Here is a 25680-nt window from a genome sequence, read left to right on the forward strand (position 1 = left end):
TCAGTAACGTATCACAGCACAGGGAAGAGTGGCACTTGATGGCCTTTGGCCATCTCCTCCTCATAACAGGCAGGGGAACCCTCCAGCCAGCCTCCAAAAGCTGTGCCTTCCTGAACCTGATTGCAGCAGGGAGGCAAAAGTTACTTATCACTCAAGCTTAAGTCGCTGGGGATGTCAGCATAGGAACAGCTTAACCAGCAGGCAAAAACACGGCTTCTGCTTACTGCAGACACCAAACCCCAAACTCCTCCAGGGAAGACCGAGCCCAGGCGCAAACCCAGCCTGTACACTTCAGGAGGAGCCGGGTGCACACAGCCCGCTCGCAAACGCTGAAGACGATGCTTTTCAAGCCATTGAAACGTTAACGTCAGGGACTAATGAGGAACACTAGATGGCACTCATATGCTATCGAAACAGTACATCATGTGCACTTCTCAACTATAAAGAGTTTAGATTTTTTCCAAGCTTTAAAAATCATGTTTAAAATACACAATTCAGGACAGATTCTCACATTCTCTTTCCCAATATAAACTCTGAACCAAGAAAAATCACTTGCAATGATACCTAAACACATGTGCCCTGGCAAAGGAGCTGGTCTCTTCTGCCAGGGAAAGTCAAAGTGTCACCCAGCCCATCATGTTGACACTGTTTGCAGAATTATTTTTCCCAGTGCGACTTTTCCATTTAAAGCCAACACATTCAGCTTGTTTGCACCCTGCAGGTATGTGACTCCGTGTGTATTCGGCCATTATTTCACTTCTAAAGAGTCCTGGCAGCACTGAAGGGGAGAAATGTCTATTCCTATGCCTGGACTTGCAGGTTGGTCATGTAGCTCTGCTGTTACATTACTGAAATAGCTACAGTTCCTAAATAAAAATGATTAAATGCTGTAAACACCAATATTACCAGTACAATAGAAAAATACCTGTCAAATGCATTTGTGCAGTTATAACTCACACATTTTGTAGCTAGCCTGTACAAGCGAACATATATTGCAGAAATACAGTTGGGCAGGAAAGATCTTTGATGTTTGCTCCTGCCATGAGTGGTGACAACCTTGCAGTTTTGCAGTATATCCTTCTGCTCAACCCAGAAGGACGATCCAGCAAAGCAAACAAACCCTGCAGTACCTCGAATCACTGAAAAAACGAATATGAGTTTCTATTTAAACTGAGTTGAAGAGACCAAAATGGCATTCTGCTGTCAATGCCACAAAGCCAGAACCAACACGTTGGTCTGCTGCCTGCAGACTCCTTCCCTCCTGCTCACTCCTGGTCTTTGCAGGGAGCCAGCAAGAGCCAGAGTGTCACAGAGCACGGCCTGAAGGTGGCCAGGACCCGGCCAAGAGGACACTGCTTGAAGTAGTCACTGTTGTCACTATTTACAGAGCTTCATGATCCTTGGTATGCCTCTCCATGCTCATCTCTTTCTGCTGAGATGATCAGATCAATTCTTGCTGACATCACTGTTTATTGATAACTGCACCAATAAATCGTAACTGCGCCCTTTGAAGCCCTTTATCATCACAGAATTACACTTCAAAATGCCAGGCCAGCCATTATTGCCCCCCCTAATGAAATCCTATCAGAGATAGGAGCCCAGGGTGAAGGACTACCCAGACCTACAAGTCTTATCCAGTCCTCTTCCTCCAGGAGGACATCCAGAGATTTATATATTTAAAGTAATCATGGATCAAATTGTTTTAGAAATAATTCAACCAGGTAACCTTCACGAGAGATGGAGAGATCTACCTTAATTGCAATATCCCTCTGAACCATGGTTAGCCAAGTGTTTTTGAGACAAGGACCCCAAGCCACCCTAGAGAGAGGAGACTGTCACGTCCCCTATTCCATGCCACTCTTTGCAGCCAGCTTTGATGCCATCCAGCATAGCTCATGCCAATCAGAGGAAAGAAGTGGCTATTTCCCAAGGGTAATTAGGAGACTCACAGGATCAAAGTCAGGAGACCCTCCCTGACCCTGAAGCCTGAACCAAGAAGGTCATGAGCACTTTTAAGCAGCTGAGTGACTCCAATGACTTCACTGAGACAAGTTTTGACGAGGACAAACCTCATTCACAGACAGCTAAAAGGAGACAGAATTTACAATACTGCTATTTCATAGTAAATATTACAAAATTTTCATGACTTAGTATGAATTTGTTCCAATTATTCCACAGCACACAGCAGTACCTGATGTAATTAAGTAATAACCAACCTTTTCTGTTCAGCCACTTTTTTTTTTTAACAGCTCATGAATGGGCAAAAGAGAAATCTTTTTTATAAAATGAAACATATGGTTTTCTTAATTTAACCAAACCTGCTCAGGACACAATGGAATAAAAAAACATTTGATCTAATAATTCAATTTGATGATTTAATTAAAGTGATACATAGTAATGTAGCAAATGTCTGAAAGGCAAGAAAAAAAGTGTAAAGATTTGACCATCTATAAAACAACTGGCATTTTCCAGAGATCTAATTTTCCTTTCAATACTCTCTGTGCCTTGGATTTTTGAAAGAAGATTAAAAGAACCGCAGACTCCTCTCTTTCTTTTTTTTTTTCATGCTAAAGAACCTCTACTGATTTTGCAAAATGTGCAGCTGAAGGACAAATAGAAATGCAGAAAGAAGTTGGGACAGGGAGGCAGAAGTTTGCATCTTCCTCTGAATTGAATCAGGACACACTAAAAAGAAACACAAGCTTTTTTTGTTTTGTTTTGTTTTTTTTTTTAAATCAGGCTAAATAAGCAAAAAAAAAGTGCCTGTGAATTCATGATTGCTTGAGAAAAAAAAAGAACTGAAACCAACAACCAGCGTCATTTCACATTGAAATAGCATCTCAGCTATTTTTAGAAAAAATATTACTAAAGCTCTCTTTAAAATTCACATCCTAAGGGATAATAAAAACATTGAGGGGCCTTTCAGGATGTCATTCTGTGGTGTACTGCAATACCGAGCAGACAGCTGAACTGGCCCTATGTAGGTCTAGCAGGACAGCTAAGCCACTATGTCCTGGCTAGCAGACCGCCCACGCCAGGACTCCTGGAGGCAGAAAAGCCTCACCAGGGCCACAGGGCTACATCTCAGCGGCACTCAATGCGCAAGTGCATTCGCAGCAGGCAGCGATGCCCCAGGCGTGGCACGCCCTGGACCTCTCAGAGTGAAAAAAAAACCCCAACCCTCACCCTCCTGTCGGGGTTGACCTGAACTAGGAACTTGGCAAACAAGCTGGCTCCTGCCTTATGGAAAACTCCTGCAGAAAAGGGAGGGTTGTGTGGGTGCATCTGGAAGAAGTCCTCTGACCTGGCACAGGGCAGCCTCAGCCAGCACTTCCAGATGTTGGCCATGTGTGGGGCCACCTGGGAGCTTGACACAGTCTTTTGCAGCAGATGAGCCCGCTGGGAAAGGCAGGGAGCAAGTCAGCATCTGGCTAGCCTTGTCTTCCAGGGTTCACTCAAGCCTGGAGAAAACTTGTTTGCCACTCAGACAAATTTAGCATGCTAATACAGTCCTAAGCGCTGGCCAGTCCAGCCATACAGCAGAGAATTATGTTCTTCATGTTAAAAACATTCCAATGGGCTGGAACAAACAAAATTAATTTAACAACTCCGCATTCATCTCTCCCATAATTTGATTTGTATGTTGTATTTGGCTATGTAACCTCCACGAGGCTTTCCTAACTGAAGCCTGATAAAGCTTAATCCAAAAGCTCCTGGCAGCTCCATTTCAGAGAGCTGAAAGACAAAAAGGGGGCTTATTGTTTTGCAAAAATTAACCACTGATGTTAAGATACACCCATGAACGCAGAAAGGCCATGTAAGAGACTGTTACAGCTTTTTTTTTTTCTCTCTTGTTTTAAGAGCAGCCTACATTTCTCTTTCAAAGACAGAAATGCAAAACCAGCCAAACTTTCTGGGTTTCATCATGGTTTTTGCATATGCTACCTGAGGTTATAAGAAGAGCCATTTAGGGAAAGTTAGAGAGAGCATAAGAACCATAGAGTTGGTTATTTCTTGTATACCTTCTCCTTGTAAAACAGGTACCTCATATGATGAATCCATTGGCACTGGGCTCAGAGGGATTTATAAAATCCTCTAAAAAATGTTCCAAATTAGCTCTTCCATGCATAAAAATGTCACCATTTTAAAGGCAGTTATTTCTAGCTGCGTTATGCCCTCTTTTGGAAAATCCCACTCTCTCCCTCCTGCTGCATGTCTCAGCAATCCAAAACTGCCGTTCCTCTCCTCGGTACCACGGGATACATGTTGTGTGTTGAAACCCTGACAATTTTGAGCACAGAAAAGCAATGTGCCAGTGAAGTCCTGAATCCCTCATAGTGAGATGGGCAGGGATCTTCCAAGGCAATTCATACATGGAGGGAGGAAACATCGGCATCAGGGTGTGCTCACAGATCATTACTGGATCAGGACTGCTCAGAGGTAGCTAAAAGATGGACAATGGTCTTGTCTTGCTCTGGGCGGCAGCTCCTGGCTGTAAGGTAAGAGGGGTTTCACTTCTCCTTTCACCCCCTGCTCCGGGTGTTGGGATGGGTGGCAGGGAACAGTGCTTCTCCCTTACAAAGGAGGAGCACAGAGGATGGTAGGTGGGGCGTCCTTCCCACATGCTCAGTAGGAGAGAAACTGAGAGGTCAATATGGGGGTTTCATGCCTTTCTTCCCATAAGGGCAAACAAGTTGGTGGCCAAGCTCCTGGGGGAGAGAGTTTCTTTCCTCTCTGCCCCAGCCTGGGAAGGAGTTGGAAGGGTCAGTCCTCCAGGACAGACGACCACTTGCTGCCATTGCTGTAACAACTCAGCCACAAGTTTCCCAGATGATTTCAGAGAAGCCTGAAAACTGTCATCGATGCCTGTGCTATTGACAAAACACTGCATGGAGTTCACTCAGCACTGCAGCCCCCAGGAACCCTACTGCAGACAAGACAAAAGTGATGCCACCAACAGAGAAGGGAAGAAAAATACTTTCAACTACATATCTCTCTCTCTCTAAAAACACACACGTGTATATTCCGTCTCATTATTAGACCCTCAAAACTTCAAATAAACCCTGAAATGCAGAAATACGGGTTATACTGCAATAAGAAAACTCACGCTTGCTTTCAGTGCCATGCCATCAGGGAAGTGATACAATGCCAGATTCAGCTACCTTGCATTGGCCTGACTCAATGGAGATGCCTGGGGAGAGACTCCGACCCATAGGAAACAGCAGCATTCTTTGGGGTGTCGGATTCAATCTTGGAGTTCAGCAAGGGCTGTGCTCCCAAAGGGTAACAAACAGGCTATGAGGATCATATGCAGAGACAACGCAGGCTTTAATACATGGAAAAGTCCTAAAAGGCATACTTACAACATTTCTCCCCACAATTTTTACTAAATGTTTGAAATTTTTTTGCTTTGCTTTAGTGTACATTGTTAACTTCTTAGAGTGCTTATAAATGACATTACTAATATATAAGGATAATTGCTTTAAAAGAGAAGCACACATTTTTCCTTTACCTTTGCCTGCACTTTGCCAGCAGGCATTTGCAGGCTCCAGAGCATGCCAAAAACACAAATATTTGTGTTGATCTACTTCAATCCACAGGCAGAATGTAGCTAGGAGACAGACTGTTTATCTTCCCTGCTCTTACCTTTCACTATGCTTCAAACAGATAGGGCTGTTTCTTAAGGTGTGAGGGACATTGACAGAACCCACACTTGTTTTATAAGCCTTGTGAAATAACCTCATGAGGAAACTGGCACGTGGGGCACTTCCGAGGGAGGGGGTCTGGGCAGGCTGGCTTCTGCCCCTCTGCTGCCTGCCCATTTCCCGAGGTGAACGCACAGCCGGCATTTGGACTCATTCCTGTATGGCTTGCTTTGTAGCATTTGAGTTTCCATGGCATCACAGCAACAGACCCTGTTTTACTGAAAGGCATGGATTGTGTGTTTTACTATGTTGTGTTTGAACCCAAATATTTAATATATTTCACAACTACCATTTCTACAGCTGTGGCCTGAATTCTCAGTGGGTGCAGATCAACCTTGCTCTGTCACATGCCATGCTGGGCTAAACTGATGTCCAACAAGGATCTGCCCCGCAAGTTTTTGTGTTTATATTGCACACACAGAGGGTGATATGTGTTTAAAATGTACACCTGTGCCCTTATGTACACAGTGCAACACATGTGATCACGTTCAGTGGCACGTGTTGTGTCAACAGGGGGAGAAAGGAGGATTTCCTGCCAGAAGACATGCGTTTGCCATGTTAGCCAAGCTGCCCTTTCCAATGTCCTGGCGAGGGTTGCTTGGACCAGGGAGCATAGGAAGAACAAGCCAACAGGTTAGAGCATCCTGATTCCTGCCTGAGGGATGACCAAAATCAGGCTGGGAAAGCAGCTTCCCATTCATAGCTTCTGGAGGCTTTTTCTAACACAAGGGATAAGCCGCAGACATTCATGGTCCAAAGTACAGTCAAGACTGAATTTAAAATCAGTACTGGGGGCCAAACATCTGGATCGGCAGGCAGGCAGTGCAGAAAGGAATTCCCTGCAGGTGTAAATGGAATAAATCCTCAAGTTCCCTTACAAGTACTAAGCTCTTCCAGCTTTAGTGGCAGCTGAGAACCCAAACCGTACTTAAACTTTCACACTGAATTCCTCTTGCTCTTTTGGTTTGGGCCCTTTTTAATCTCTAAACAAGTGCAAGCAGTTACTTATTGCTTACTAATAACTCTGCTGGTAAGCTGTCCACTACATTCAGGCACAGACACCTGTGTTGCTCACATTACAACCACACAGAAGTCACTACAGGTGAAAGAAGCCTGCAGAACAGAGTCACTGAGAACAGATGCACTAAACCTATGTCAGGTACAAAAAGAAGGTACCACTTCAAAATTGGTCATTTTTTTTCCTGAAACACTTTGTCTTCCACCTGACTGATCTGAAACTCTTTGGAAGGCAGCAGCCTGTCCTTTCCTGCTTTTGCATTTCATGCTCCAAGACAACTGCATAGACAAGGACCCAGCATTGCAGAGCAAGACACCGATGAGGTGGAACAGATGAGATATGCAGGAGCACACTAATTTCTGCCTAAAATGTGATTACAGCAAGTACTTGAGGTACCTGTCAAAAGAGACTCTTGCAGCAATAGGTGAGTACATTTACTTGGAGCACTGAGGCATAGTGGCAGCTGGGCAGGTCTACAGCGCAAAGAAGATGCAGGGCAAGCTATTAGCAGCACGGTGTTACTACCCTCAAGTGCAACCTTTTGCACGGAGCCAGTCTGCTGTGCCGGCAGAAATCCTAATAGTGATACATAGATTCATCTGCACCAGCACACAGTAGTAGGGCACTGACCTGATTAAAGGGGAATGGAATCGGGAACAGACAATCTTCGTAACAAAATGAAATAAAAAAGGGAAGTAGGAAAAATCCAGTTACCCAGGGAAAGCGGGAAGGAGTGGTTAATCTATGAAGAAATCAACCTGTAAAACAGATTCTTCCAAAGGACAAGAACAATCAACTGTAATGGTAAACATATTGTAAAATATCCAGAAAAGGTTCTTGCCTATTTTAATTTTCCCAAAGACATTTAAAGAAAATAAATAATTATAATTTTGCTTTAGCAATTCCAAGTTAAGTTGTCAATAATGTATCTTTTAAAATTTACATTTACAGCGTTGTTTTGGATAGATTACACTTACTGCTATGCAGTATTTTGTGGTCGTTTAGGTTTGACTAAAATATATAAACAGCATTCTGTGAGAGTAAAACTTTTCTGCCTAACACCCTTTTTGGCCTCCCAGAGAGAACCCGAGGGCATGAAGAGACTGCAAAGTTGTTTTGAGAGAGTTCTTATAAAACATGGGCATTTAGAAAGCAAAAACAAATTACTGGGAGTAATAACTGAGGCTATAAATGAGACAAATAACTTGTTCTCATTCAGAAACACTGCTGCCAATGCTCTAAACAAGCTGCCTCAGAATGATGATGTCACTGCACTGAATCTCCAGAAGAACTCAGATTTTGGGTGATGCTGCAGTGGAGATGCACTCCAACACAAGAATGCCACGCCACGCAGAAAAGGCAATACCTTCGTAGGAGGCCTTAGTTCCATTTCTGATGCCACAAGCTGTGAAGTAGTGAATACGAACTAAACCGCTTTGCTTGAGCAGTGCTGTACCTTTGATTGCAGGTCGATAGCTGGAGCCATGCCTCCAGCTCAAAGCATGTGGAGGGAAAATCCAAACATCATCTATCCACATTCTAGTGGCATTAAGTTACAAGGACTTCCAAACTGTGCACCACTACTGCTTAACAAAGAACAGTAACGAAAATTATTGCCTATACACTACTAGAGAAATGTCCCAGCTGTTAATTTAGAGTCCAAAGCTAAGTAAGTTTTACTAGAGTGAATTTATGACTGCTCATTATTTAACTTAGTCTAGGATCATAATTAAAGATGGTACTCTAAGGCAAATTCCCACTGATGGGAAACAGCATCATTTGAGACTCCAGCAAAGAGTAATCAGACACCTTTGGGGAAGTAATCAGGCATCTGTGAAAGAAAACTCTGATGTCAAGAGCCCCTCACATGGGATGCTTGTTTAAGTGTTGTGAGGCTTGCAGCACGTTTAATGAGACAGAAAGGTTAAAGGGTTTTTTTTTTCCCAGCGTTAAAAAACATAAAGAGAAAGAAACAACATTTGAAGATCCTAATCAGCAGCAAAATAAAATGGGCAAATATTGTTGCACATCGGGTACAACTTAAAAGAAGGAAATGAAACACCTTTTCCTCCTGAGCGTCAGTGCCTACACCTTTACTGAAGCAGGTAATGTTTTGTAAATACATCTCTGCTTGATGGGGCAACATGTGGAAGTAGTAAGGAACATGCAGGCTTAGGTCCTTGAACTGGATGGACTTTTATGTAAGAATTCTGTCTATTTGTCCCTGAAGAACAATGTACTCTATTAAACGGATAAATAATTAGGAATCCCTCTAGCATAGCTGCTTGAAAGCAGCCCACGAAAAGGCTGGAGCACAGTACGTGATGTGAGAGCGCAACACAGCCCTGACCCACAGAGGGCAGGCCAGGGAAGAAAGGAAGCAATTTTAACAGAGATGGTCACGTGCAAACAAACAAACACTGCCACTGATACTTACAGTATCTGGTGAATATTTTACAAACACATTTCCAGTTTAATATGTCTGTACAGAGAACCTCTAACTTTGCAAAACTTCATATAAATCAGTACTGGAACGCTGGTGAGCCCTCTTGTTAAATTTTACAGGCCTGATGATCTGCATGATTTAACAGCATGATCCACTGTATATCTTGAATCTCTGAAAGTTTAATCTTCTTAAAAAATATTGTTGCATGATGGTTTATTATCCATCCACCAGTTGCTACAATTACATAGCTGAACAGTATTTATCCTGAATGGTGTATTTCAGAAATAAGATATTTAAAGATCATCTGTATGGTTTCGTGAAACAGCTCCAGGGTCAACTTAAGAATTAAGCTCAGCTCATGGGTTCTGCTTCAGCAAAGGTGTTACGCGTATGCTTTTATTTCCAGGCATATGAGCAGTCCTCAGGAGAACTGTTTTAAATCAGCTTTTGCCAACAGGAGGAAGGAATGAGATAATGGAACGAAAAACCCTCTTCTTGCTAAGTACTAACACAAAAGGAAAACTGGAGTTTTCATTCCCAAGTGAAAAATTAGCCCTCTACACTCTTTCAAATTAGCTAAAATATTTTCACCATCTTGTATTGGGATGATTAAAAACACTGCCCCTCCCTATATTGCCTCTTTAAAATTAAAAAAGAGGGAGAGGGAAGTAACTGCAAAACAAAAGGCTGGTAACATTCATATTGGCTAACAAACTGGATCTAAATGCACTGACAATTTTGGTTGACCCAAAATAGCCTTTTCCAGAAGACATTTAATTTACCAAATAAATGGTACCACCACTTACAGGGCTTCGCTAAGGAAATACTCAAAGGACTGGCATAAAGTGAGAAATAGCTTTCCTCCAGTGTATCTGCAGGTTATGCTACTGGTCATGGTTCTGTGACCTGAGATAGCTTTGATAGCTGGGAGAAAAGACATTCCCGTTCGGTGCCAAACGGTTTAAGATAGCACGTTCGTCAATGGACAACTGCAGAGCTGCATTGCTTTGTGCTGATCTGAAATTCCCTATTCAACGGGGAATTCTGAAAATTATTCTGAACATTATGCAAATTGTTCTGGGCACATTTTCCTCCAAAATAAAGAAGGCTTACATAACGAACGCTACACTGTTTTCTAGATTAGCAATACTGCCCACAGACTTAATAGAGTGTGACACAGGAAACAAATTGCAAAAATTCACACCGACAAAGAGATCCAAACTTCCCCTCCAGAGCTGAAGACCATCACAAACCATATCACCTTGCAGGAAGTAAGAGACATGTTTTCGTGACCTTGCCTTTTTCTACAGCACACAAATCTAAGCACGGGGAGGGTAGACAGGAGCCGACATCTGACAGCCATTGGTCACATTGCTTAACACAACGTGGAAAGCATCGAGATGTAACCATGAGGTGTGCAGAAGGATCTGCATAAAACAAATTTGTTATGCTAACCCTACACTGTTATATTTGTATGCTAGACTGTCTGGCTGAGAAGCACTCTGTGCACTCGACTTCTCAGTACTTTTGCATGAATGACACTATATAAAGAGGTACTGTATTTACTAGCTGAATAAACAATAGGTTTTGCTTTCACTCAAGTATTATGACTTCAACTCATTTTATTTATATGTCAGTAGTTCAGATTGTGCAGTGGACCAGGCACATCATCACTGTTCACCTTTGTCAAAGAAGGGGCCAGAAACATCCACGTTGTTATATCTCTGGAACAGCTATAACTCATCCCTGTAACCTTTGGAGGATACACTACAATCCATTTTGTGTTAGCAACACTGCAGCAACCTATTTATTTTTATGTTCATGAAAAAAATGCACCTATTTTCACTGTCCCCTGGTGTGCATACAACCCAAAAAGTGACAAGTTGACAGAGCCGATACAAAAAGATTGGCTGCCCAGCCATTAGCCTCCTATAGCAAAAGCTCCAGGGGAAAAAAAAAATCACCGCCTCTAACATCATCCCTGCCATTAGATGGCATGCTGAATGTTGTCAGATCATGGGAAATGGGGGAATACATGCCCCCCACCTGAGGGTCTCTCCTGACTATGTCGTAAGCTCAAATTCCCAGGCAGACTTGAGTACAGAGCATTACAGCACCTGGACATGACGGGAGAGGACCCAGAGAGAACCAGCTCAGGAAACCAGTCCCCAAGCATGTAAGGTGTCAAGCACCCAGGCACCAAGCCATCTAAATGTGGACTAACGTTTGTGCACCTCCCTTGCTCCCGTAGACTGGACATCATGTTAACTATGCCATGTGCACTTGGTTAAATCTGGGCCTTAGAGTTCTTAAAGATCAAAGTCAATGTGAATCTTTCCAGTTACTCAAGTGCTCCTTCGGTACCAACACTTCCAAATTCAAGATCAGCCCATTAACTACAGACCTTAGAATTTGTAATGCTCTGTCAAAATTGTGGGTTTCAGCTATTTACTATGGGGGTGAAAATCACCTAAAGCATTTTTATAATCTTAAAAACCATCCAGTGAGTCAAGGAATATACAGGCCTGTGGCCAAAGCAGTAAAATCTTCTTGAATATTATACCACATGTACCAGAAGTACCTTGGCTGCACTCAAAATGAAAACTAGTCAGTTTGTCACTTTTAACATAATGTAACCTATTAACTTTCATCACTGTTCTGGGTAAGTAATATGTGCACAGGATATAACTGAAGAAATAAATATTGACACATGTTGCTGTTAAAACACTGATTGAAAACTGCAGGCCAGAGCATCAGAGCATAGCAGGGTTTCTTCGTTCCCAAAATCTCCTTCTCACTTCTGATGTAAATTCTCCGTCCCAAGGCTGCCTTTAATGTACATGAGGTTTGTGTACGTGTATAATATATATATATAAATAAGCACGCTCACAGAATAATGAGCCCTGAGAAATACACTCTTTCAGCACTCTCTTGGGAGGGTGAGGTTGCTGAACACAGCTGTTTCCATGATTCACGTCCTCTAAAAACTACGCTTTCTGTGCCTGGCCAGGTGAAAATGCCAGGTATGAAAGGGAAGCTTGTAAATCTGCTTAGCTGTTTCCTTCTGGCAAACTGCCCCCCTCTTCTTTACCCCTACCCAGAACTAGTTAAGCACCAAGCACTTCTCGAGACTGAAGTCTGGGAAGTACATGTCATTCCTCCTACCTATAAATAACGCTATTCAATAAAATAAAGGCAAATAAAGGTAGTAAATGATATTTATTTCTAGTCTTATTTTATCCAGTACACATTTCTCTCAGAATTTTTGATGTGCTCCTCTAGCCAGGGATGTCTGTGCCAACACCACGACTGCAACCTCCCTCCCACCCCCCTCCATCCAGCTCATTATCCAGTGTCTGACAGCAGCAAGCACCAGCTGCTCTACAAAAAGGCACATGAAACACTTCAGCAAGACATTAGAAAATCACCTGCCTATAAGGAAAAGGTTTTTTTCCCCTGTCACCAGTACCAACAGATGGATACAAACGTTGAATTAAAAGGTCGACGGTTCTTCAAAAGTCTTGTTACTGCAAAAATGAAACCCATAACCACATCTGGATACACTATTCCCATTCAAACACCCAGTCAGTGCTAATGGGGCTGAATTTTTTTCCTCTGACCCCATCCCTTCATATTTCCTTGTCAAGCATCTCTAAGGCACTACAGCCAGTCAGCAGAAACAGGGACATCGCCAGTTTGAGACCCATATTCTGGGGCTTTACTGCCATGGCACCTTGTGACAGCGAGTTTCAGAGGTAATTGCAGGCTTACGCAGGATTAGTTAATTTATTGACACATACCAACAAGGAATGCCTGTGTACACTGTATTATTTCTTCAGCAGCTCACAGCTATCCTCGACACAATTGGGTAACAAAGTAGATTTAAAAAAAATTGTCCCATTAGTCAAGCACAAAAGTTGTAAGTGTAACCTACCTTTGGAAGCTTCTGTACCGAGTGGATTTTCCAAGATGTCTGTCATATCTTGGCTCCAAGCATCCTTCACGGCAGACTTCGACACCTTTCTGTTGTTCAGGCTTTGCTGTGGTCGGAAGTTATTCCTCAGGTACTCAACGGACTTGACGTGGTCTTGCTGTTCAGTGGTGAATATGGAGTAGAATGCCTCCAGCTGATCGCAGCCATCATGGCAGGGCAGAGAAAGGGCATTAATTAGAAAAACAATGTGGTGAAATCCGGGTGGCTGATAAGAAAGTAAAATGGCAGGAAGTAAAATGTTGATGCCAAGACTGATAAATCACATGGGAAGTCAGGCTGCCCAGTGAAATCACTGCCAACCATCTTATCTCGGCACAGTGCTTATCCTGCCCAACAAGGGAGAAGGCCTTCTAGCAACCCGTGGAAGTCTGAAATGGGCGAGGAAACATTTGCCCTTAGATCCCTCATCTGGAAGGATTTCATGTGTGACAGCCACACCAAACCCTCCTCAACACTGGCACTGGTTTGCTTTGCGGTATCGCGTCAAAAAGTACTTCCAGGTCATTCCACCCCAAAAGCATTCTCCAGGACAGGGCAACCCTACCTTATCTCCGAATACCTTATGAAGTTTAGCTGCCAGGCTAAGCTTCACAGCCAGCTCTTGCAGCACTTCCGCAGGAAGGTCACTGCAATTGTCACATTTTACGGGATGGACACCCAAACCCATGAGCTGGCTTGCCCAGGAGCAGGTCAGTAAAAGAGTGAAGCAATCTCAGGATTACCAGCTCCAAGCGCCCTGACCTCCCTATCAACCACTGTTCCCTCTGATACCTAACTACTGGGTGGGAAAAAAATAACACAGAATAAATGTATTTAGGCACAGTTAGCATATACTCCTCAGGGAATAAGTTTCCTCTGTTGGATTCAGATCTGAGCTATTTTTAATAAAATGTATTAACTTGTAAGAAAGAACTGTAATTGGAAAACTTCTCCGTTACTTTGTATCTTAGTATTTCTTAGAAAGAAATTTCTAGCAAACTAAGGTGAAAATATTAAGCTAATGTTTTTCTCACATCTATCAAGGTCAGTATAGCATTTACCAATAGCTTGTTATCATTCAGGTCAAGAACTAGAATTAGTTATGTTGCTGCTGGAAAGACTGAGCAAGACAGAGCAGAAAAGGATTCAGTCCTGGTATCGTTTACATCAACATCAATTACATATATTGATAGTATGGATTTTGGAAGTGCAGAATCTGACCCAAGACACTAAAAAGGGACTTGAATTACACTCAAAGCTTAATGACAGGTCATTTTGAAAGCTACACCTTTTTCGTTAATTGTATCTGCTCTAAAAGCTCCGGAGAAGTGAGAGTCCTCAAACTTGCAACTGGGAAAAATGATCATTGTAGCCTCAGTTCATAGAACTGATAAAAATAATCAAAGGAAAGTGTAACAGAGCAGTTAAGCATCCTCCACTAAAACAAGAGGCGCTCACTACCATTATTTAATTTCCTTTCAAGCCAGTAATCTGAAACCCCTTTTGCTTTTGCTGTCCAGCTCACCCAGTCTGCTGGGCTTGACAATCCTAGTTATTAGGCTTAAATCTGTAAAAATTCTCTGACCCCCAGGGCAGGAGAGAGTAAATTTTTACATTTGAATTTCATTTCAAAAGTAAATTCCTTTGGAGTGGGTGGTGCGTTGAGCTGGCTAATGGAGATATGTATAGGAATGTTATCACTGGGAGCAGCACATGGATAGTGGGAGGGAGAAAGGCTGGACCACACAGCTCTAATCCTGAGTTTGGCAGCTCTGCACTATAACATAAAACGGAGAGAGCTGCATCCTGCTACAGGCAACCACTTCCAAGATAACAGCACAACTCAGGCTTGTACATTTTTAGCAGTAGCTTCCCCCTAATCACAACTAATTTTACTGTACAAGCAGGGAAACTGAGGCAGAGGGACAGCAGGTGACCAGCAGGGAGGGCTGACAGCCAGTGACCAGCACCCATTGCAGGCGGGGAGCTCCAGTTCTGCAGGTACTGATGGTGGGATTTGGTTTGTAATTTTTTTTGCATCTTAGGTGAATGCCCTATTCCCTGGTTCTCATGCAATTCTCTCTGAGTCTTCAGATAAATGTCTAGAAAAACCTTGAAAAATGTTTCCCAATTATTTGCAGTAGCCCTTCAGAAGCATTGACAGATGGATTAAAAAAAGGGGTAAAGGGGCTACTATCTTACATTTTTGTCTTAAGAAAAATACCCAGCAGATGATCCTACTACACCTTCTATGAAAGCACAGACGAAAACTCTTGTGAATATTTACGTATCTTTTACACTTTGTACACTGGAAGCAGTTTTGATGAAGCCAGCTAACAGAGCTTAAGGTTACTTTATAAAAGCTCAAGAACTTGGGTAGCAAATGCTCCTCTGAAGTCAAGTCTCTAGGCTTATACTTCCATGACATTAATTGATTTTTTTAAACTTTCAGAGAGAACTTTTAACGTATTTTCTTCTGCCATGCTACCTTGGGGAGGTATAATTGCATTTTAACAACTGCCAAGTCAAATACAATTTTTAACCTTCCCCTTTTTATGTGTTGAAGTATATATAAGTAATTTCAACTTCATTTTTACTATAAAAATATTATCTACCACAAATGAGAAATTAATTTATCTATAGCTGCCAGAAAAAAAAATATATATAAGAGCTGCAGTCAAGGAGCTACATTCATGCTCTTCAAGGAGCACAAGAGCTCCCGTTCAGAAGGAGAAATTAAAAGCTGCTATAAAACTATTGCAGATACAGGGAAACCTGATCTAAAACTCCTAGTCATGTAATTACAAACCATTAAAGCCTGATGTTCACAGTTTTCTAAGGGCTGAATATACAAATGGCAATTAAAAATACTGAAAACATTATAAGCACAATGAGATACTCTGAGGTATGTATTATGAGAGATAATGCCATGCTTTGGGTCATTGAATGCACTTAGCTTTACAATGCATCTGCAGGGTGACACAGCTCGTCCTGTTTTGTTGTCTAATTATCGGGAAAGATGATGATGATGGAGCGCTGAGAATAAAATAGAGAAGCCTCCACAAATGGACCACTTCAGTACTGTCCTTTTTACAGCAAGGTATTTTACACAAAAGCAAGGATTTAATTGGAACAGCAACAAAGCTCAAACAATATCACTTTCCTCCTCTGGGATTACAGACTGCTTCGTGGGGTTTGTGATAAAGAAGGTTAAACTATGGCAATGGATTATGTTGCACTATTTCTGTTAGAGGAACAAATAATAATCATAGCAATGGCAGGCTCTTAAAATACACCCATCTAGAGCTGCCAGGGGGAAGAATACTATTATTTATTCCACATGTGTTGTAGTATCAATGAAAGTCTGTCTACACACAGAATTCCCAGCCCTTCAACCACACACGCATGCACAAAGCAGCACAACGCCAAATTTTAAAGGCTTGACTTGGCACAGTTACTATTGTACAGCACAGGAAAGAAGCTATGCCAGGATAAAGTACCTTTATACCATTATAATGATGGCCATAATTGGTATTTACCAGTTTATTTGCATTTGTTAAAAGAGAAGAAAAAATGAAGTCATGACCCACCTGATGTGTATACAGGGTATAAAACTGAGCGTGGGCCAGGCCTCGCAGCCACCAAATAATAAACAGTAAACTTATTGATGTAGTGAAAAGCTACAAGGGATTGCAAGTATCCTGCAGGCAAGGACAGAATTCAAAATGATCTCGACAATCAGAGAAATAGCCTGAAAAAAACAAAGGGTCCGATTCAACAGGGACCATGTGCGAAGAGTCCCACGCTTCAGCTAGAACCGTGGGCTGCATGAACGCGTGATGCGCTCAGCACTGCTAGAGAGCGCTCTGGGGAAAGCCTCTAGCAAAGGGGTTCCTGCTGACCAGGAGCTGAACTTGGGCAATAACGTCATGCTTTTGTGAAAAAGGCAAAGTAGCACCAGCACGGGTGGCCAGACACATGAATCCTGCCATGTCCCTCAGCCTGGGGAGGGCCCCAGCTGAACCGCTGCTGCCGGTTTTGAACGCAGCACTTCAAAAAAAGATGAAAGAGTCTACAGGAGAAGCAGCGGGATCTAGAAAACATGAAAGAAAGCCTGGAACAAGGGCATGGTGATTGCTTGCCACTGTTTTGAAATCTTTGAGAACCAGCATCTGTCAGTCATGATCACCCAGTGAACTCTGCACTTATGCTTTACAGAATTAGCGTATTTAAAGAGTTTGTTTTCAGTGGCTTAAGCCAGATGAATAAAAGGAAAGACTAACTTCAGCAGGATGGCTTTCTAAAGACAACAAACAATGCCAAAGGACACTTAGCTGGTAAACATCTGACTCCATCTAGTCATTACTTTATTGGGAGCATTCTTCTCCAGACAAATCTCAGACATTGTGTCTATTTGCATTAAAAGCTGCTATGTGCTGATCTTAAAGATTTGTGCACCAGCTCTCTAAGCACATAATGGTAGCTTTACTGAGTTATAAAAACAGTTAAGCATGGAGAATTAATGGAAGGATGTCTTGTCTAATGTAATTAGTTCAAATTACTAAATCTGAGCAGAACTGAAATCACTCACTTTACTTTGAAAAGAAAGTTTCAATTAAAAAGAATAAAAAGGAACTCCATGTAAATATTTATACCATAGCTTAATTTAATCTTAACAAAAACAATACCAAATAAATCATTGAAAGGAAACTGGGTTTCATGTTGTACTGTCTTCTTAAGACTGATGGCTCATGTTCAGAAACAATATTACTTAAGAGAAAAAAAAAATCACCGACACTTCCTTTTTTGTCAACAGAAGCATTTTTGTTCTCAAAATTAACACAGAGGATTTTGAAAACACAGTCTTAAAGAGAGCAAATGGAGAGGTGGACTTGACTAACAAAATAAACACACCTGATGGTAAGAAATGGGAACGGGCTTCCGAAAAACGATCCATTCCACAATCTCGCTACACGGAGGAGTAGTCAGAGAACCTGCGTAGCGGTAGTAACTTCCCAGCGATGTCGGTAGAAGGTCCCTCAGCACAAAGGGATCCAGAAAGGTCTCCTTCTCTGTAGGGAAGATTGACAAGCAGAATTACACTTTTTTTTACGCGTCTTTGAAACAGACATCACATTGATAGGCAGCCTAACAAGGTGTAATGGCAACAACATATTTTATCATATATATATATAAAAAATGAAATATGAAAACACCCTATCAGGAAGGCTCTGTAAGAGTCGATGTGTTGATTATTAAAAGAGCAGCCAAAATGCTAGTCAAACCTATATCGAACACACACGCTCCTATTTTGAAGGCATGCAGCTGTGAAATGCCCTTGTTACCCCCTGGTTTATGTTAGCACAGAAAGAACACCGTATTCGGTGGTTTCAGCGCTCAGTAAATGGCTTTTCAGCTTGATGGCAGTGAGGGTTTGCCAAGACCCAACGAGGACACGGCTGGGCCCCACTGGTTCCACTTGCTGCTGCCCAGCCAAAGAGCATTGGGTAGCATATCCGTCCCATCCTCACCAGTGGGGGAAAGGGATGCGGGAGTCGGGTCAATCACTCTGTGGGTTGCTGAGATGGAGGAGGCAGAGCCACGCTGCCCAGCCAAATCCTCTTTGGGAGCTCCTGGGGCTATAAGCTGAAGAGCAAGACTGCAGGGCAGCAGGGCACCTCTGAAGCTGAGCTCCAGCAAAATGTGGTGCTCAAAGCAGTGTCCAGCCAGTGCTTGTTCAGGACTGCCCGCACCCAGCCATGCAGGTATTGCGGCTGGTGCTGCTGGGTGCAGTGAGCACAGCACCAGAACCATGTTACGGAGGTAAAACTGTTGCCTCTTCTCCCTAGTCCAGGAAACACTTTCCCAGGGTCCAATAGTCTGGGGACAAACACTTTCCTCTGAGAAGCTCCTTGGACAGCCTGAAATGCAAGACTAAGCACTGAAAGAATTTAGCTTCAAGTAACAGTGACAAGCTGGTAATATTTAGCACTGCAGAGAAAAATAAATAAATGAAAGGAGGGAACAGCTGCAGGCAAGACAATTTCCCTGCCATCCCTGAGCATTTATCCTCTGCAATTTATGTTGACTCACAGGCTAAAGCGCCCTCTCAGTCTGTGCAAAGGTGTTCACTGCCTCAGGGCATACTGACAGGGGAGGCTCTCCCATACGTCTCTATTCCTCACTTTCTATATTCTTCGTGCCTCAAACAAGAGTCCACATTTGGGCAGCAGGAACTCTTCTCTCCCCATCTCATCAAAGCTGCTAGGTAAGCCCGCTCCCCCCGTAGCAAAGCAGAGAAGCAGGTAGGCTGGTGATTGACACACATATCTTCCAAAATCAGAAGGAAAAGAAAAAGGATGAAGTCTGCAGAATTCTCTTCCACAGCATCCCACAGTTTTCCAGAAGTCTTGATCAAATCAAGAGTTGCCTATGCCTCTGAGCAGCAGTCTGATACTCAGGGGAATTTTTCTCCTCCACTGCTGCTGCAAGGTGCAAAGAGATGATGCACTTCAGACATCTATTCTTCGGCACAATATCAACAGGTGTGCAATGTTTTCACAGCATGTAGCATTCCAAAATAGGAGTAATTCCATTAAAGTCAAAGTATACATTGTAACAGAATACTGCAATCTCTTCATTAACAATTTCTTTCCTTCTAATCCAAGCAGATATCAACCACTTCTACAGTCCCAGAAAGGAAACAAACGAGTAAAACACATCTTCTCCTCTTCATAACATACCTCTGGGGAAAAAAGTGTGTTTAGATAATAAATAGTAAAATATATATGATTGGCCAAAGTTCAAAGAGATTCTAATCAAGAAGTCATAATCACAGCAAAAGGTCGTATTTAATTTGATTGGCTTATTTTTATGCAGGAGAAATTGGTTAGAAAAATTGCAAACTCAGTCACAGGATTTGATTTCCAAATGCAGCACACATACATCTTCACAGCAAAATGACATGGGTTTTCTATTTCAGAAACTGCCTCTCTGCCTATGGAAGCTGAGCACACAGTGGACTGCTACGAATCTGAAAGAGTATTTGAACACACAAACATCCTCTTTGCAGTGCCTCGCAGCCAATGACCATATATAAAGTAAATGGGAGGTAGAGGCACATTTTGAAGAGAGCTTTCCTCTTGCATTTAAGAAAAAATGTTTCAGTTAAAATTAACAATTTAACGATTTTTAACTTTTATAACCTTTTATTTAGAATGATGGAATCACTTAAGATGCTGGATAAACATTCTGTGAGAAACCGAGAATATGGAGTATCCCTTTATCGAAGGATGGCAGGAGAATGAAGCTCGTTTTACACTTTCAAGGATTTTTGTGCCATATGCTGACAATATTATATTTTAATAATTAATTGTTCATCAAAGAAAAAGATGAAGAACAGGGATGCTAAATTCAAAGTTATTCAAATTGCAAAAATGAATAATGCATGACTTTTATATTAAATACACACTGTATTAAGTAGTCTACATTTCATCCAACTCTGTCTTTCATTTTTAAACATTTTGAACTACAATATGAATAATCAACCAAGGGAAGCTTATTTAGACAGAGAAATACCTTATTTGAATGCAAACTGGAAATATCCGACTATGATTAAATTTTGGTTATCAATTAGGGAGGGTTTTTTCCTAAGCATTTGGAAAGTCATAGTCAGCTGTGAAAAAGAATATTTCTTGAGGAAAAAGTAGCTTTGCTAATACACAGTTTAAGTAGGGCAGGGTGTACTTGATCTAATTTTTCATGGCTACAAGCAACGCTGTAAGTTTTCATTAATGAATTCCAAAGATTAAAATAAAAAAAACCCCAACATATAATTGGATTAAAATGACCACTAAAATAGATGATAATCAATTAATTATGCTTTAATAACCTAACACTTCTGAAAACAGATCATTCCTTTGTATCACTTCCATCTAGATGCACAGTGCAGTTTCAGAAACAAAAGCAGATGTTCACATGATGCTTGAAGAAAAAGGGACTTAGAAACTCAGGAGTCTACCTCCCATATCCTTCAAGAGCATATAGGAACAGCAAATGCCATGAGCTCCTATGAGCTTGAGACATTTTTGAAAATGGGATTTTGAAGTCATGTCACTTTTAAAATTTCAACCTTAAATCGGTTTTTGTTATTTGTAAAACTGTAAGGAGAAGAATTTGCAAGCTAAGCAACAGCATTCACTGAATAAGGTTGATATATTTTATATACATATACGTACACTCAAATGCGTCTATATGTAATTCCTACTAAATGGGAAAGAACAAGGTTGGAAATAATATCAAACCTTTCTTCACTGCCTTTTATGACCAGTTCCTGTTTCCCATTTTCACTGCTTGGGACAGGCATAAGCTGTGCCCAGAAGGCTGGGAACCAGCTGAGCAGGGTGAGGACTCTCTAGGAGGGAGAAAGTGGATAAGGCTGGGAACTGCATGATCTACAAGACAGGATTTGCTGACAGGTCCTAGGAAACAAGTGGCAGACAAAAGCAATAAAATGCACCAGTGAAAACGTGTTTACTTGTTAACCACTGCAATCAACGCTGCAAAACAGATCCACGAGCCAGCTGCTCATTCTTATGCATAAACCAGAGCCCCACACTGAAGCAGTCTCTGCTGGTGCTCCTTGTCCTACTCCCATCTCAGCACCCGAATGCAGACAGATGCCCAAGCAGAAAGATAAACCAGGAAATCAGAGCCCCAGAGATCGTGACCTTAATGACATGCCCTGGAACTAGAGAGCATTCCTCTGGGAAAGCAACAATAAACGCACTGCTGTGGCCACCGCTCACAGGCAATGCAGAAAAGAGCAGCACCCAAAACATTGCTGAGATGCTCCACTAATGCAGTACAGCCAATTTTATCAATGCTTCACAAACAGCGATTCTTTGTTTACAGCACCAAGGCTCATAAGAAATGTTCACTCTAATATTTCCAAAGGAAAAATTAGCAAGTACCACAGATTCACTTTTGGCAATTAAGACAATGAATGTGACATCTAAACGACTTAGTGTTCCACAGCATAAAAGGACAATATTGTATTTTAACTCTTACATTCACAAAAAAGAATTAACAGAGCCAGCTGGCAATATGTTTGACCTTCTGATACGATATTCATGTCTACCTCCCATAACAGCAGCATGAAAAGTAACGCCCAGTATATTCTTTGATAGGGCTGGTAAATCTCCCCACTGTTTTGCCTGGGACCAAGAGCCATTTTTTGTACAACCCAACCCAAAGGCAAAGCAATTGCAGGCATGCCTTAAAAAGGTGACCTATTTATACTCTTTATTTGTCAAGGCATCACCACTACATGTGAACTAATACTGAATTGTGCACAATAGTCTTTCAAGCAGAGGTAAAAATCAGATCTTAAACCACACACCGGTAGTGGATATCCACCAACTACTGCAGTTTTCACAAGCTGATGCCAACAAATATTATATTGCAAGAGCCATCAGTTTACCATTTTGAGTTCAAGGACTGACTTGCTAAATATATATACATTCTGTAAGAGGCTGGATAAAGATAGACTTGAATTTTAACCAAATGACTGTAGACTAAGAGGCTTCTTGAGATATGCAGGTAAACACCACACAACTATCTGTGATCAAAACCCTTTTAAAATCTAACAGGAACTTGGATTGGAGATCACAAGAAAATAGCTATATGCCAAGTCCATTTATATCTTGTGGAATGCTTTGGGACTTTCATCATGCTTTTCTGTAAGAAAACAGGAACTTGGCTGCATTGAAAACAATATCTTAAAATGAGCTTATTTCCAAAATTAACGTATGTGCGATGCCTGATAGGTGGGAATGTTACTCAGCTACACTTTGAATAACTGAAATCTGCAATACCAATATGAAGAGCTTTGAAAGTCTCCCAAATTTATTAAACAATGTTGCTGCCAATTTCATTTTCACAATGAGCCAAGTCATTCTAAAGCTTCTGCATTCAAACATTTAAAAGGCAAACACACAAAAATAATCAAAAGGACACCACGCTGCACACCCACTGAGCCAGAACTTCCCAGATAAAGCAGGCTGCACACCATAGCCAGGGACCAGACTCACGGTGGTGATTTTAAAGATGAGATTACAAATATTGTATGTTACTTTAACCAAAAAGATCAGCAGATGAGTACTTGCTGTGTAAATCCAGCATGATGAGCAGTTTCTGACAGTCCTCTATACTCAGGGTTATTCTTGTCATTTATTGCACAATTATTTTTCTCACTTTTATTTAGTTTTTTAAAAACAACAGCCTCTGCTGAACAATGTAAGGAACTGTAAGGACACAGAAAGCACAGCGTGTTGGCGAGGAAAGGAACAAGATAATAACACAGTCCTGTAGACTAACTTAACCTGAGACAACCAGTGAGTGGTACAGAAATCGGGGGGGGGCGATAGTCTCCTATGAAAAAAAAAAAAAATATTGAAATCGAACATTTCCATTCCAGGTGTTGGTCTCAGGCTTAATTTTTCTCACTCCCTTTCTTAAAACAGCTTAAAAGGAAAAGGTTTAGCTGGGGAGGAGAGGTCTTAAGTCTCTGAAGAAGTAAAAAGTAATTCTGAACCTTTAATGCTTAAGCACTGCTGATGCAGAGCTTGGCAGAGCGGCTGTTGCCCTTCTGGACTGGGATGAGACTTCTCCAGGTTTTGCAAAAACTAACTGGAGGCAGAAGTACATGTGGAGGCAAGGCTGGAGGGACGCAGAAACTAAGAAATTTAGAATGGGCACCAGTGATAGGAGGAAAAAGAAACTGTGACAAGGAGTTTAAAGGAGAAGAGGATCCCTGGAGCAAGCTGGACCCTGGCAGAGGTAGGGCGAAGTGAGGCAGAAGTGGCCAGAGGAGCGTGGGCTGTTCATGCCTGCTCCAGCAGAGCCAGAGCAAAAGCGCATGTTCTCAGACTTCACCACCCCTCTCTTCTCAGCAAACATCCTCAAAAGCCACCAGCAAAGTACCCAGCTCCTTCTCACTTCACATTCACTATCAACCTTAATTTTTAATAACTGCAATATTCCTTTTGTTAGTTTGAATTAGTTTTTCTCTGCAGTATATTAATTCTATGTCAGCTCGCTGGTCTTTACTTGGCCGTGACCAGCACTGCTTTCCACAGAGCACAGGTGAAGGACCAGAGATTTCCAACACTTCCATCAGTTATTCTTTTAAATGATACAGACCCCTGCAGCTATACACAGAGCTGCCCTATATAAAGGTGTGAACTTATCACCTCTGCTCCCATCTTCATTTCCCACTTCCCTCCTCCTCCCCCCTTTGCTCCACAGCAATCACGTCCTGGCCCCTTTCACATGGCTACTCCGACTGTGAACACAAGAACAGATCAGAAAACAAAAGAGTATCTATCCAGATCATCCCTGAGGAAAAAGAAATGCTCCTCCACATTTCCTTCTCAGTTTAACACATCGCGCTGCTTTCCCTTTGATGGCCTTCCCTGTTCCAAATTGGGCCGCTGCTTTCTTCAAAGTTTTACTTTAAAAGACAATGTCCCATGGTATCACATCTCACCCTCACCTGCCTTTCTTCTCTACAACCCCTGGATATTTGGTGCAGAAAGCAAACAGCTTGTCAGGTGGTGTTATGGTTAAAGTTAAAAACAAAAGAAAAAACCTGTCACACTGCTAATGGTGTTTTCTTGTTATGATGCCTTCTGGTGTGATAGATCCACAGCGTAACTAACACTGTCTGGATTGCTTCCTTTTTAGTGCTGATTTATTTTAACAGGTTATTCCCTGTCTTTTTGCCTAGGACAACTGGAGAGATGTGCAACATATTTATTCCCTTATTCTTTTTCATTATTAAAGCAATTCTCTTTCCACTGTATTTTGGTATGGTCTCCCCAGCAGCCCCTGAAACTTCAGTGGTCACTACCATCTTGCCTGAACACCTCTCGCCCATCTCGAGGGAGACCGAAGATCACACTCTGCTCCATGCTGAGCTTAAGTTATGGCATTTTAATAATAAAAAGGTAGAAGAAAAAAAAGCAAGATTTTTTTCCAAATTCCCTTTTAAATAAACAAAGACTCCTCTCTTCCCTCACCCCACCCCATGTTCACAAACAAGCAACAGATGCCATCGATTCACTTTGTACCTAAGCTTTTGATCTGGCTGCACTTTGATTTTCAGTGCTCACTTTTGACAAGGAAGGGAATAAGAGCACCATTTTTGTGACATTAATAGAAGCTTTTCTACTGCGGTAATTTATTTCTGCTCTGCTAATAATTTTCTGCTGATCCATGTAGATTCTTGGTGACAGACACAGAGAACAGGACAGAGTGACAAAACATGGTTTCCATCACCATGAAAGATTTCCCAGAGGCCTGGGGTAGTGTGGGCTGCTGCTCCCTCTCACAACCATTAGCCTGCATGGTAAAACAGGACTGCGCAGAGCACCCATGCCTAGGCCGGGAGAGAGCAAATGCTGTGCTGTCTCCAGCACCGGGCGCTGCCCTCAGGACTGACACCGGGGAAGGACACTCATTTTAATGCTTTTCAGGC

The 25680-nt window shown here is 42.0% G+C and overlaps 1 protein-coding gene across 1 annotated transcript in view; it reads right to left on the reverse strand.

Annotated features, from left to right (window-relative positions):
- The window catches only part of PTPRG (protein tyrosine phosphatase receptor type G), a 415547-nt gene that overhangs the window by 87510 nt on the left and 302357 nt on the right, over positions 1-25680 (reverse strand). Inside the window, exons 7-8 of the mRNA XM_075095798.1 lie at positions 18057-18214; positions 13104-13296 (exon numbers count right to left, since the gene is read on the reverse strand). Of these exons, the coding sequence (XP_074951899.1) occupies positions 13104-13296; positions 18057-18214 (351 nt within the window). The remainder of the gene's footprint in view (positions 1-13103; positions 13297-18056; positions 18215-25680) is intronic.

The sequence above is a fragment of the Phalacrocorax aristotelis genome, chromosome 6, assembly GCF_949628215.1.
Source record: "Phalacrocorax aristotelis chromosome 6, bGulAri2.1, whole genome shotgun sequence".
Taxonomy (NCBI): Eukaryota; Metazoa; Chordata; class Aves; order Suliformes; family Phalacrocoracidae; genus Phalacrocorax; species Phalacrocorax aristotelis.